We start from the raw sequence: 15,000 nt of genomic DNA, 5'->3' as shown, positions 1-15,000 counted from the left end.
CACTGTATGCACCTTTTTTACATTTAAATCCATTGTGCTATTTTAAAAAAACACAATATGACATTTCAACTTAAATTGTTGAATACTTTGGAGCATATAGGGATTTATAGGGATAGTTATAGGGAAAGTTCACCAAAAAATGGTAAAAATTAAAAAAAAAAATAATAATAAAAAAGTTCAGTTATTGGATGAAGTATCTTTTTAAGCTTGGTCTCTTTCTACCTAAAGTTGATCTCTCAAAAAATGAGCTTACATTCAGATTTAGTTTGGGTGTAGTGGCAAGTCGACATGTCTGTTTTAAACTATTCCTGAGCGCTTCGTTTGATGTTTTTCTGCATGAAGGTCTCCTTAATATGCGCATACGGTGAACATTTTGCAGTGAAAACTGGTCGCACAGCAACAATTTTATGCACAAATGCTCCCAAATATATTTTAAGCTCGCATAGATAAAATTTCAAGAGTTCACACTAAGCTGATGATTTATAAAAGCTTGTTTGGCATGCTGTCCCGGGAGAGAGCCCCGAGCTCAAGGGCTCCTCGAGCCCGGGGCTTCCTCCCGTTGGCAGAGCGAGAGGGGAGCCTGAGCTCGTTGGATCTCAGAACTCCCCTGCTGCGGTAGCTAAGGGAACACAAGGGTTAGATAAAAGCTTGATTGTTATGTATGTTGAATGTCTTTGGATGGTGGGAGGAAAAGGGAGAACCCGGGGAAAACCCACGCGGACACGGGAAGAACATACAAACTCCTCACAGAAACACCCACCGGTCCTGTGGAACCAGGGCTGGCAGTGTTCTTGCTGTGGGGCTCACAGTGCTAACCACTGGGCCGCCCAATCAGAGGTAAAGGAGGAGAATAGGGGAGGAGGGTGGTTTCTTCCAAACAAAGATAAAGTGAACTGAAAACTGTGGCTATAGAGTGGAGGAACTATGACGTCAATTTGTATGCAAAAACCCGGAAGCGAGTTAGCATTTTAGCACTTCCGGTTCCCTCGTCCCAAAGTCAATGGGTTTTTTGAATGGGGTTTCAGTAAAATCGCCTTAATAAGGTCCGTGACAAACAAAAATTCAAGATATTTTCACGTTTTGTTCTACGACATAAAACACATCAGTTAAAGCGCACTCTTCAACTTTTAAAACGATTATGCTTCTTTAAAAAGACGGTTGCTATCAAGTTGCTAAATGAGACTACAGGCGGCGTCGGGGACATTATACGTCATCGAGCTGATCTGGTCTGGAGCGCAGCTCGCTTGTGTTGGGCATTTGGATTTTTCTGTGATTTAAGTATTTTCATGAATAGTATTTTATAGTTTGTTGTATTATTCTAATTGAGAAATTAGATTGTGTGTAGATAATTCCTTCACATGTAAAGGCTGTCGAGACAGACTAATTTATTGATCATTTATTTTAATTAAACGATATTATGAAAATACTGCTCACCAGTGCAGCCTGTTTCTTTCCTGCTCTCAGTAATGCAAACGTGTGAATAAATTTGTAAAAATACGTGCATGTTAACTGTCATTTTAACGTGATCAAGTGATTTCTCATCTTTTTTTCTTCATCTGATCACATTTAACTGCAATATTTACACTCCTCCATAAAACGTATAGCAGATGTGACTGTATGGGCTGTTTTTCACTGTACTTCGTGACAAAAAAGGAATATTGAATGTTGCTCTGTGTCCATCATGATGGAACTTGCAGGCATTTGATAGACTTGTTTCTCCTCACGCCTTATTTCTGTCGTCTGTTTAAGGTAAGCGGGCTGTGTGCACGCGAGCGATACACTTATTTAAGTATGTCTCATAATAATACTATATAGGCAGATTTATACACATTTTTAAAACTTTTAGAACAACCGCAAAGCAAATCAGATGTATTTCCCACGTAAAAACGATCCAAAAGGCACAAAGGTCTATGCGTGTTTGCGTATTTATTAGTTTATAATATATAGCGTGGATTATAATATATAATACACAGAGAGATTAACTCTTTGTCATGGACGTTATTTCTAAAAATAAGCTTGATAAGTCGTCTGTAGCAGAGTGGGGCTGACGTCACTGACAAGTGCCCCAAGGGCGCTGTAGTCCGTTTATAGCCTAATGTTAGCTTTTTAACTCTTGCGTTTGCATTTAAGATCCAAAAGTGCTCAATGTTGTATTTTCATGTGACAATTATCCGGCTGAACAAAACGTGTCAGTGTAATGAACTGTGCTTGATCACAGAGCTTATTATTCACAATCTTCGAAACCCCTATGGGAAAATCCTATAGGGATTTTCACGAGGGAACCAGTTTTATGCTAGCAGGCGATTAGCCTACAAAGTGACGTCATAGTTCCTCCACTCTATTTATAGTAGCTTAGGGCTCATATGATTGGAAGATAGTGATTAGCAAATGCGAGACCGGCCGTGATAAATCATAAGCACGTGATCCTCTCGAAATTAGTTTATGAATAAACTTCACTTCAGGTGCATATGCAACCAAAACGGCTGCCATTTCGAGCCCTGCAATTTCAAATTCAAGCAGATGCAGGAACTTTGTCCAAAATAAAAGCACTTTCCTAACCTTGAAAACACTATTAAAATTAAAAATTAAGCATTTTCCAGGTTTTATACACAATTTGGCCTTACTTTACAATAAAGTTTCATTAGTTAATGTCTTTACTAACATGAGCAATCACAGTTCAACATTTACTAATGCATTATTCAAATCCAAATTCATGCTTGTTAACATTAATGTACTCAGTTAACATGAACTAACAATGAACGACAGAAACTGCTCTAATGGAAGTAACCAACAATATACTCTTAGCTGCAGACCAAGACCAATAATTATCGTGAAAAGCGTTATATAAACAAACATGAATTTAATTAATCAAGGTTAACAAAAGTAAATAAATACTAAAATAAATGTTCAGTTTGTTGTTTGTTCATGCTAGTAAAAACATTAACTAATATTATCCTTACTGTGTAGTGCTTCATACAGTATAGAAACATATGAGCATTGCTTCACAATATTACTGTTTCACTGTATTTTTGCTACCGTATGGAGAGACTTTCAAAAACTTTTTTAAAAAAATCCAACCGCACCCGAATATTTCCTAAATGATGTTTAACAGAGCAAGGAATTGTTCACAGTATTTTCTATAATATTTTTTCTTCTGGAGAAAGTCTTATTCATTTTATTTCGGCTAGAATAAAAGCAGTTTTAATAATATTAGCCCCCTTAGGCAATATATATATATATTAGGGATGGGAAGATTAATCGATATGTATCGATACGCGGTCATGCGCGTGCACGATGCGAGTGCATCGGTAGAGCATCAGAGGATGAATGAAATTTTGGAAGCAAATCGAGATGCATCGGTTTTTGCGAGATGCATCGGTTTTTACGAGATACAGCTTATATTTTTAACATAGAATGTATTTTTTATTTATTAACAAGTGTTGTCAACCTGTTTTTGGCGCATAATTTAATCGACCTACATAAAGTAAGCCTTAGCAACGGATTTGCGGATGTGCACACACTACAACTCAGTGTATCAGGTGTGCGGATAAAGCTAGTGGTGCGCCCTCAGAAAGCGCGAGAAGCAAAACAAACATTTTATTCCCCACTGAGTTTTAAATCTAAAGTATGGCAACATTATGGATTTAAGGATGGACGACTTGACAGGAATGTGCCGTAATGTGTTGCAAAATGTGCCGCGCATCTGTAAATACGCGGGCAGTACGACTAATCTGAAATCTCACTTGAAGCGGCGCCACGGTGTTGTTGTGGAAGCATCTTCCAGTGTTCCTGCATCCCCGGCTTTCGCACTGCTTCAACTGTAGCTACCAGCTCCAAAAGTGGTGAGAAAAGCATTGCAAGTTTTTTTCCATGCGCAACAGTTTTGTGCGCTCTATGCCAATAACGGATGTTACTGCATTGTTCATCTGCAAAGATATTCAGCCTAATGTCACGGAAAACGAAGGTTTTAAACACCTCCTCCTGTTAATTTTTATTTAATTATAATAATAATATTAATAATAATAATGATAAAAATAATGGGTGCCACGGTGGCACAGTGGGTAGTTTGACCACCTCACAGCAAGAAGATTGCTGGTTTGTTATATTTTTATTAGCCTGTTGTTTACAGTGACAGTGATGTTTCAAAGCAACATAACACTGCTAGTTCACAACCTTAAGTTTTGAATATTCAGTGGCAAAAAATATCTTTGTAAAACTTGTTTTCATAGTTGAAAAGTTAAATCACAATTCTTGTTGTGCAATGCTAAACCTTTATGTTGAAAGAGTGCAAATATATATATATATATATATATATATATATATATATATATATATATATATATATATATATATATATATATATATATATATATATATATATATATATATATATATTGCACTTATACATTCTGTTTATCTTGAAAATACTTAAATAATATGTGCTATATGTTCTAAAATGGCCCTCTACTGTAAACTGACACTCTGGCTCTGAGAGAAAAGCCAGTTTGTAAAAAAAAGTCTTGGTTTTGCTTGGTTAATAAATAATCAAACTCATTCAATGGCACAGCATCCTCTTTCATATAATCTCATAAACTTGATCTAATAAGTTAGTGCTGAATTATCGTATTGTATCGTGATATGGGTGTGAATCGTATCGTGTTGCATCGCAATATGTCACAAATGTATCGCTAATATATCGGATCGTATTCTTTGTATCGAGATGCGTATCGGACCGGCATTATAGCTTAGATGCCCAACCCTAATATATATATATATATATATATATATATATATATATATATATATATATATATATATATATATATATATATATATATATATATATACATTTTATTTATTTATTTATTTATTTATTTTTTCAATTGACTACAGAACAAACTCTCATTAAACAATGACTTGCCTAATTACATAGTTAAGTGTTTAAATGTCACTTTAAGCAGAATACTAGTATCTTGAAAAAGATCTAGTAAAACATAATGTACTGTCATCATGGCAAAGATAAAAAACTTCAGTTATTGGAAATCCAAATAAACTTAAATTAAATAGTTTGTTTCACATAATAAACTATGATGATGATGATGATGATGTCTGACCTGAGACTGTGGACTGCAGGTTGTTCATGTTCTGGTCCAGTAGTTTAGAAGGCAGAAAGAAATCAGCCTCTTCATCTGTGGTCTGCGTCTCTGCTCCGTTACTGCAGGACAGATCTTCATCTTCTCCAAACACCTCACGCCATTCCTGAGAGAAACCTCCGTCCTCTAAAGAGCTGCTGCCCAGAATCTCATCCAGCAAACTCAAACCGTCAGACAAACCCTCGTCAGCTCCTGAACACAATGCAAAGATGATGTTTTCTGTAAAAACGTACATACTGAACATCGTGAAGAACACTGATCCTTATACTTATGATACTTATGTTTCGTACTGAACATCTTTCAAAAAAGGAAATAAATAAATGATAATAATCTACAGCCTTTAATATTACTCAATGTTATTGATTTTCTTTTAAGTAGATGAACACACCGGCCACTTTATTAGGCATACCTGTCCAGCTGCTCGCTAACGAAGATTTCTAATCAGTCTATCACATGGCAGCAACTCAATGCATTTAGGCATGTAGACATGGTCAAGACGATCTGCTGCAGTTCAAACCGAGCATCAGAATGAGGAAGAAAGGGGATTTAAGAGACTTTGAATGTGGCATGGTTGTTTGCGACAGGCGGGCTGGTCTGAGTATTTCAGAAACTGCTTATCTACTGGGATTTTCATGCACAACCATCTCTAGGGGTTTACAGAGAATGGTCTGAAAAACAGAAAATATCCAGTGAGGGCCAGTTCTGTGGGCACAAATGCCTTGTTGATGCCAGAGGAGAATGGCCAGACTGGTTTCAGCTGATAAAGGCAACAGTAACTCAAAAAACCACTCGTTACAACCGAGGTCTGCAGAAGAGCATCTCTGAATGCATAATCCATATGCCATGTCATAAAGCCTGAATCATCTCAGACTTGTTTCTTGAACATGACAATGAGTTCACTGTACACAAATGGCCTCCACAGTCACCATATCTCAATCCAATAGAGCACCTTTGGGATGTGGTGGAACAGGAGATTTGCATCATGGATGTGCAGCCGACAAATCTGCAGCAGCTGCGTGATGCTATCATGTCAATATGGAGCAAAATCTCTGAGGAACATTTCCAGTACCTTGTTAAATCTACGCCACGAAGGCAATTAAGGCAGTTCTCAAGGCAAAAGGGGGTCAAACTCAGTATTAGTCAGGTGTACCTAATAAAGTGGCCACTGAGTGCATGTCCGCACATTTACATTAAAACAGTAAATGAATATGTTTGGTTGTTCTACTTTCATTTTTCGAATTATTCCTCATTTCTTCTCTGTTCGGTGTTACCTGTGTGCGTGGTGTTGCTGCTCTGAGTTTCCTGCTCAAGAGAAATAAGCCTGAAAGAGAAGAGAGAAGCCATTAGAGCAGGGGTCACCGAACTTGTTCCTGGAGGGCCGGTGTCCTGCAGGTTTTACCTCCAACCCTAATCAAACACACCTGTACAAGCTAATCAAGGTCTTACTAGATAAACTTAAAACATCCATACAGGTGTGTTGAGGCCAGTTGGAGCTAAACCCTGCAGGGACACCAGCCCTCCAGGACCGAGATTGGTGACCCCTGCATAAGAGTGTTATATCACATCTGAAAGTAAAGAAAATGGGAGTTGATCATACGTTTCATCTGTAGCGGGACTCGTCTCGTCGTCTGTTTTTGCTTTGCTTTTCTTCTTCATTTTTTTCTTTACCGCTTGATCTGAACCCTGGAGTATCACACACAACAGAGAAACACGCTTGTAAGACTGGGACGGTAAGATTATAGTGTTTGTGCTAACAATGGACGATTGATGGATGTTCATTGAATGTAATATTAATTACAAATAATATTGTGAAATGTTATGAAATGTGAAATTGGATTGCTGCACATCTTGTATCTTCACACCATAGACAACAAAGATAATGTGGCCATTCTTCATCAATGGAAACCTCAACGCCACTAGATATTTGAAATTGCTCCATGATGATGTTTTTCCCTCTTTATGCACTGAAGCTGGAGCATTCCTACAAACTCTTTCCTGAAAAGTGGATTGGTCGTCGTGGGCCAGTTGAATGGCCCCTAAGGTCTCCCAATCTGACTCCTTTAGACTTTTATCTTTGGGGTCATCTGAAGGCAATTGTCTATGGTGTGAAGATACAAGATGTGCAGCACCTGAAACTACGGATATTGAAAGCCTGTGCTGGCATTTCTCCTGCGGTGTTGTTATCAGTGTGTGAAGAGTGGGAGAAGAGGGTTGCATAGATAATCCAACACAATGGGCAGGACATTGAACACAAGTGGTCAGAAACTTGTAAATAACTCATGAAAGAATAAAGTTACATTAAAACCATGCACACCATTTTTTTTTCTCGTGAAATTTCCAATAAGTTTGATGTCAAATGACCCTCTTCCTAGTGAAAAAACTAAAGTTGGATCCAAGATGGCCGACTACAATATAGCCACCATGGTCACCTCCCATCTGTGTGATTGGTTCTCTTTCAAATAGACTAGACAATAATTTATGCTCTTGCACACATAGTTTTGCTGCTTTAAAGAGCTCCAGATTTGTCTTTTGGTAAGGAGCACCGATTACTTTCGCTTTATCCGTTATTTGAAAAGATTATTAATTGGCCTAGCGTTAACCTTGTGTGTGATCAACCTTTCATTATCATACATGGGATGTTTTTTCCCTGCTTTCTCTTGCTTACAGGTATTTTTGGTAATATGGATTATAATTTTTTATAATAACGTTGGTTCAATATGAGATTAACCCCCATTTATGAGTAGTTACCTGTTGATCTGGGACCTTTAGCCAGGACAGGTTACTGTGCATATTAGATACACTACAGCAGTTATTTTTTTAAATGTCAATTTTATTTTTTTTTTTTAGAAATGTGTAGTTAAATAAACAGTATACAGCTATATTTTGCTTGTTTTGACACATTAAAAATGTGTGGATACAAAATAGTAATTTATGTTTGGTGTGGTCAGAGATAAATTTAGTAAAACCTTAATTTGAGCTCTGAAAATTCATGTGAAGTAAAAACTAATTTTAATACAAGACTATAAAACCATTGCCCATTTGTTCATACACGGCACACAAAAAGTGAAAAAAAAATGAGGAGGCATGTGGACATTACACAAAATCTAAATCAAGTCATTTTAGCTAATCAAAGTCTAATTTATGCATTTAAAATATATTTTCCCAACAACAAAAGTGTGGCTAGTGAAAATGATGAGTGGCTAGTAATGTTGGAAATCTACTAGCCACAGTGGCTGGTGGTCAAAAAAAGTTAATGTCAAGCCTCTCTCTCTCTCTCTCTCTCTCTCTCACACACACACACACACACACACACACACACACACACACACACACACACACACACACACACACACACACACACACACACACACACACACACACACACACACACACAAATTATTATTAAACAAACAGCTAAAACTCACCATACAGTAATATACAGTAATAAATTACCCAAATTATGAATATCAAACAAACAGCTACAATGCAATGCTATTCCTTTAAAGTAATAAATAATAATAATAATAATAATAATAATAAATCTCAAATATACGTACTCTCCATACATATAGAGCTCTAAAACATGACTGCATTGAAAGTAACAGCTATAATGCAACATTAACTAGTTGTAAATCTCTCACCGCTGAAGTCTCGTGCGTCTGACAGCCTTTGAAACTCTCGTGAATAGCAGCCATCGTGTGAGAGGTTTTCTCCCAGAAATGCAGCAGTGTGGTCTGAGAAGAAGAAAAGGCCGATATTTGATCTTCTGGAAGATTTCATTCGTTCACTTTCCTTCAGCTTAGTCACTACTTCAGTGGTCGCCACAGTTTTATGCAGCGGATGCCCTTCCAGCCGCAACCCAGTACTGGGAAACACCCATGCACACTCATTTTCACACACACACACACACACACACACACACACACACACACACACACACACACACACACTACAATTTTGTTTTTGTCAATTTAGTTAATTGCGCATAAAATACCCGCATGTCTTTGGATGCCAACACAGGGAGAACATGCAAACTCCACACAGAAATGACAACTTGCGACAGTGGTAACCACTGAGCCACCGCGCCACCCTACTCAATAATAATTTCATCAATATTAATAAGAATTGAACTGCAGGAATAGGTAGTCACCTGATAGGTTGTCAGGACGTGTGAGAGCAGATTACAGCGACTGGCTCCCAGCAGATCAACCTTCTGACACACGTCGTTCTTCAGTTTGTCAAAACTTGTCTTGGTATGACGAACCTGAGTTTGAACCTGAGGACAGAGAAAGATGAAGATGATTCTGCCTGCCAAAAATAATAATAAACCATCAGCAAAACCACAGGTGAAGATTAACAGTGACATTTCAGACATACGTTTAGTCACTTAGCAGATGCTTGTGTCTGAAGCAGTTTACAATTGAGGAGGCATTCAGTGATTCAACAAGAAGAGGCAATACACACAAGTGCTAATTATACAAAGGAACTGCTAGTGCTTAAGGGATTACGCGCTAGAGTTAGGAGGTTTTTTATAGTGTTTGTTCAGGAGTTTTGTCAAGCCCACTCCCCTGTGTAATGCACTTTATTTTTAAGATTTGGAGTGCTTGTAAGAAAGTGTCTGGCACAAATGTGCAAAACTGGTGCAAGTGTTGGTTAATGTGCCAGAGAGATGAAAGAGTGTCTTCTACAGGTGGTTTGTCAAGACCTCTCAGCTGCATGACACACTCAGAATTTCATAATGTTTTGAGGTTTTGGTGTGGTGCGGGGTGAGAGAAGAGACACTTATAACTGTGCGTTCACAGCAAAGGCAGCAAGAGTGTCAAAGGTCTCAAAGAAAAATGATTCACTGTATGAATAACAAAAAAAACAAGACACTGGTGACACCTGCTGGTCAGAACTTTAAATGCAACAAAAACTTTACCTAAACATGTTTATTAAACATTGTTTAACCTGCACTTGAAAATTCAATTCAATTCACCTTTATTTCTATTGCGCTTTTACAATGTAGATTGTGTCAAAGCAGCTTCACAAAGAAGATTATAGAGATTTGAAACAGTGTCAGTTTAGTTTTAGTGTTTAAGTTCAGTTTAGTTTAGCTCAGTTCAGTGTGGCTTGATATTCAATACTGAGAGTCTAAACAGTGAAGAGCAATCCATCGATTACATGTCCCAAACCATGCAAGCCAGTGGCGACAGCGGAGAGGAAAACACTTTACAAATCGACCTCTTTAAACCCTTTGACTGCCCGCTCTACCAAAAGGTTGACCATGTTTTGAAAAAATGTAAAATAGTTGTTAGAAAATATCTTGTGTGAAATTCTTTAGAAATGTTGGCTTGGGTCTTCACAAAACTTATTGAATTAGCACAAATTAGCCTTTAGCACCCACATTATCTTACCTCTGTAGTTAGAGATTGTTTCTGGACATGACACTCAAAAGTATCTTACGATGAATGCAAGTGAAAGAGACGCGAAGCTGAAACGGCAAGTTGCTTTTTGCCCCACACAGAGAATGTCACGTGAAGGGATAGACATCACAATTTGTATTTGAAATTTACCCAATATTACCATCTCAAATATATTGAAGTACACAGATATTTGTAAAACAAATTTCCATTACTTATTTATTTATTTTTTCAAAACTTTTCCGGGCCTGGAAAATACCTTGTCAAAAGTCCATGACTTTTCTAGGGTTTTCCAGGACCGTATGAACCCTGTATTCTTTATATTGGTTTAATTGTAAAACAAACAAACAAACAAACAAAACATGTTAAATGAGAATCTGAAATATTTTATGGCATACATAAAAAAATAAAGGTGTTCGAAAGTGTTTTATTTTGATTATATTTTCAAATAAATTGGTCTTACATTTTTTTTATAGTTCATGCATTAATTTCGGTACTTTTACCATAAACTGACATATCTATCATTTAGTAGAGGTTGATATTTTAGAAATTATAGGATGTGTTGAAAAAATGCATTAAGAGTGTTAACTAGCGACATTATGGGCTCTATTTTGACGGTCCATGCGCAGAGCGCAAAACGCAAGGCGCAAACGCTTTCAGGGCGTATCAGAACGCATTTTTACTAATTTAAGAACAGGAAAATAAAAGGGTTGAGTTTATTTTCTTAATGAGTTATAGGTGTGTTTTGAGAATAAACCAATTAGAGTCTCATCTCCCATTCCCTTTCAGAGCCAGCTGCGCCGCGCCAAAAGCACATTTTGACGTAAAGTAAGTTCACTTTCGCTTTTGCTCTCAATGATAGGGAAACCTTTACGCACAGACATCAATTAACCTATAAATAATTAATTTCATTTAAGCGCAAAGATTTGTTTCAAAACTATTTCTAAATTCAGTTCTAATTTCTGGCAATCGAATAAATGAACAATAATAACAAAGTGTGGTCAAAATACTGAGTTATTTCCAAATACACCTGCTGTGCCCCATATGATCTAAAACCTGACAGGTGGACAAATCTAAGCTTGTTTTTAATAAAACAAATATAAATATGGATATAATAAATAATACTGCTAATAATAATAATATTATACAAAAGCTAATTGAATGAACTGAAAAAGCCTCCCGAGATGAAGAAAGTAAGGCAGTGGTTTTTAAATTCATGTAGGCTAGAAATTAATATGTTTTGTAATATTTTAATCATTTATATTTATATCCTGTATATATCCTTATTATATATATCCTTATTATATTATGTCTTTATCATATGTAAAGATATTTGCGTATTGCTCTACATTTTGTGTGTAGTGTGTAAGCCAAGCGCACTTTGCGCCAGACAATAGACCGACTTGGTCTAAAGATCAGACTATTTACAGTTTCTCAAAATAGCAACGCGGCAAAACACGCCTGCTTTTTTAGACCAGAACGCCTATGGGCACACATTTCAGCGCAAATGCATTTGCTATTTAAACAGCGTGGTGCAACACCTCAAAATGACCCTTGCGTCGAGCTAAAAGTAGCAAAAGAGTATTGCGCCGCGCCTTGCGCCAGGTGTATGATGGGGCTCTAAGAGTTAAATAATGCAATCCAAACATTTTTTCTTGGTGCAGAAGTTAAAGGGTTAACAAAAGTGCCTAAAGCTGCTTTATAAGAGAGCCAAAAATGGTTGTGCAATTTGATGAAAATATCCAATTGTCTGGCATTGGGATTTGATTTGAAAATTTAAAAAGGTAACCATCAGAAAATTTACAGTGGTTTACCTTTTTACAATTCCTAATGAATCCTATTCATAATATTTGGACAAACTACTTGACTCACATACTGACTTTTGCCTACTGTATATAGTATGGAAGAAGTCATATCTGATCACACATTTATATGCAAGCATTACAAAAAAAAAACAAAAAAAAAATCAAGGAGCATTTTCTAAACAAGCAAAAACTATTGTCTTGTTTGTTTTCAAAAACAATAAGTCTAAAGTTTTTCCTTCAAACAAGCAAAATAATCTGCCAATGGGGCAAGCAAAATAATCTTGCTTTCGCTTTGAAATTAGATTATTTTGCTTTCCCCATTGGCAGATTATTTTGCTTGTTTTAATGAAGAATTCACTTCATTTTGACATAAAGTATTATTTCTGAAAGAAGACAATAGTTTCTGCTCGTCAAAAAAATGCTTCTGGATTTAACAGTTTTTAGATTTTTGGACCAGAAACAGGACAAAAAAAAAGCATGTTTTGCAATGTGAGACTAACCTTCCGAAACTTCTCCATCTGCTTGTGTGTGTCCGGGTCGAGCTCCTGAGAAACGTCCTTCATCCAGAGCAGTGCTCCTCTGTACTCTGTGCGCGACTGCTCCATCCGGTTCACTGTCAGCCATGTGTCTGAAATAGCTCGGTAACGAAAAGTCTCCACCTCCTGGTACAGGCGACCCAGCGGCCCTCGCAGTGCCAACCTGCACAGAGAGACACACCAATATGAAGAGTTCTGAAATCAGTCCCAACAGAGTAATGGGAATATAGAAGCTTGAAGTTAGGGCTGCACAATACTGGGAAAATATGCAATATTGTTAGGTTAACTCGCCTTTAAAATGTCACTTTAAGCTAATGACTAGTATCTTGAAAAATATCTAGTCAAATATTATTTACTGTCATCATGGCAAAGATAAAAGAAATCAGTTATTAGAAATTAGTTATTAAAACTATTATGTGTTAAAATATCTTCGTTCGATTAAACGGAAATATATATATATATATATATATATATATATATATATATATATATATATATATATATATATATATATATATATATATGGTGAAGCAGTGGCGCATTAGGTAGTGCTGTCACCTCACAGCAAGAAGGTCGCTGGTTCAAGCCTCAGCTCAGTTGGTGTTTCTGTGTGGAGTTTGCATGTTCTCCCTGCGTTCACGTGGGTTTCCTCCGGGTGCTCCGGTTTCCCCCACAGTCCAAAGACATGCGGTACAGGTGAATTGGGTAGGCTAAATAGTCCGTAGTGTGTGTGTGAATGTTTCCCAGAGATGGGTTGCGGCTGGAAGTGCATCCGCTGCGTAAAAACTTGCTGGATAAGTTGGCGGTTCATTCCGCTGTGGCAACCCCGGATTAATAAAGGGACTAAGCTGATAAGAAAATGAATGAATGTATATATACACGTGTGCAATTTTTCCAATATTGTGCAGCCCTACTATGAATTAATGAAGAAACCTTTGTTGGGAAGAGAAGCAGAGTGCTTTTCCAGTAGCTTGCATGATCTTTCCAGCACGACTTTTGTCCTGAGAGCCTTGTGAACGCAGGAACCGACCCAGTTCATTCTCCTCCTGGGACAAAACTGAAAAGAGAATTTAGGTTTTGATAATAAATCATGACTGAAATCCACATTTATAATTTGATCATTTGAATGGCATAGCAAATAGATATTTCTTGGGGAAAAGACGTAGACTTATGCATGAACTGATTTAAAAAAAAAATATTATTTAAAATTAATTAAAATACATTAAAATATAATTTTATATTAATCTGAAATTTTAACTTTAAAGATGACTTTTAACTTTAATCTTAAGATGAGAAACGTTAACCCAATAGAAATGTAGATATTTTAATGTTGATTCATATTGACAAATTTGAACTGCCGAATGTACTGACAAGCACCTACAGTAAATGAAAATATACTTTAAAGTAATTTCCACTTTAATATGTATGCATTCATTTAAACATTTGTAAACACAAATTTAATTAATCTAATAAGGATGAAGTTGAGGCAGTAAATTAAAAAGAAATAAAATATTATTCATTTCAAAGTACTATTAATTATTTATCAAATATAATTTCACATGAGTTCTATTATAATCAAATATTTTACATGCAAGTCAACACATTTAAAAAAAAAAAAAAAGATAATGGTTAATTTTGTGATTGCTAAATAATTACATGATTTTTGGACTCAAATTTTTCCTGAATGTTCTGCTAAAGAAAAAAAGTCACCCACTGTATATCTTCAATGACCTGAGGGTGAACATAATAATGGCAAATGTGTAGTAAGGGATGAGCTATCCCTTTAAAATCTAAACATTATAAGAGCCCTTCACACTTGCAACTCATAAAGAAATCAGATATTAATAAAGATGTGCACGTTCACGTACGGCTGATCCTCCTTTGATACTGTTCGATCACCTTGAGAAGCTCCATGCATGTTCTCTGTACTGAATGAAACACCTGAGGGGAAAACACATTCATCACAAGACTATTTAATTCATTCAGAACCAGATAAAAAAAAAAAAAAAAAAAAAAACAGATTTCTGTCTGCTCCTCACCTCAAGTTTAGCATCAAGATCTGCATCCGAGGCAACAACATGTTCATCCTCCTTCTTTCCAGTGA

The 15,000-nt window shown here is 36.5% G+C and overlaps 1 protein-coding gene and 1 long non-coding RNA gene across 6 annotated transcripts in view; both read right to left on the bottom strand.

Moving 5' to 3' along the window:
• The window catches only part of LOC141378323 (uncharacterized), a 121,499-nt gene that overhangs the window by 75,763 nt on the left and 30,736 nt on the right, over nt 1-15,000 (bottom strand). The window lies entirely within an intron of this gene.
• ica1 (islet cell autoantigen 1) overlaps nt 1-15,000 on the bottom strand; it is a 25,705-nt gene that overhangs the window by 5,528 nt on the left and 5,177 nt on the right. For all 5 annotated transcript variants that reach the window (NM_001002730.1, XM_073924887.1, XM_073924886.1 and 2 more), the window contains 9 exon segments: nt 5,115-5,345; nt 6,425-6,474; nt 6,751-6,836; nt 8,795-8,887; nt 9,304-9,429; nt 12,861-13,059; nt 13,830-13,953; nt 14,765-14,837; nt 14,936-15,000. The exon segment at nt 14,936-15,000 is cut by the window's right edge and continues 92 nt beyond it. In NM_001002730.1, coding sequence (NP_001002730.1) covers nt 5,115-5,345; nt 6,425-6,474; nt 6,751-6,836; nt 8,795-8,887; nt 9,304-9,429; nt 12,861-13,059; nt 13,830-13,953; nt 14,765-14,837; nt 14,936-15,000 — 1,047 coding nt within the window.

The sequence above is a fragment of the Danio rerio genome, chromosome 16 (genome assembly GCF_049306965.1).
Source record: "Danio rerio strain Tuebingen ecotype United States chromosome 16, GRCz12tu, whole genome shotgun sequence".
Taxonomy (NCBI): Eukaryota; Metazoa; Chordata; class Actinopteri; order Cypriniformes; family Danionidae; genus Danio; species Danio rerio.
Note: the sequence above shows the minus strand (reverse complement) of the source record. Positions and strands in the feature narration are given on the sequence as shown.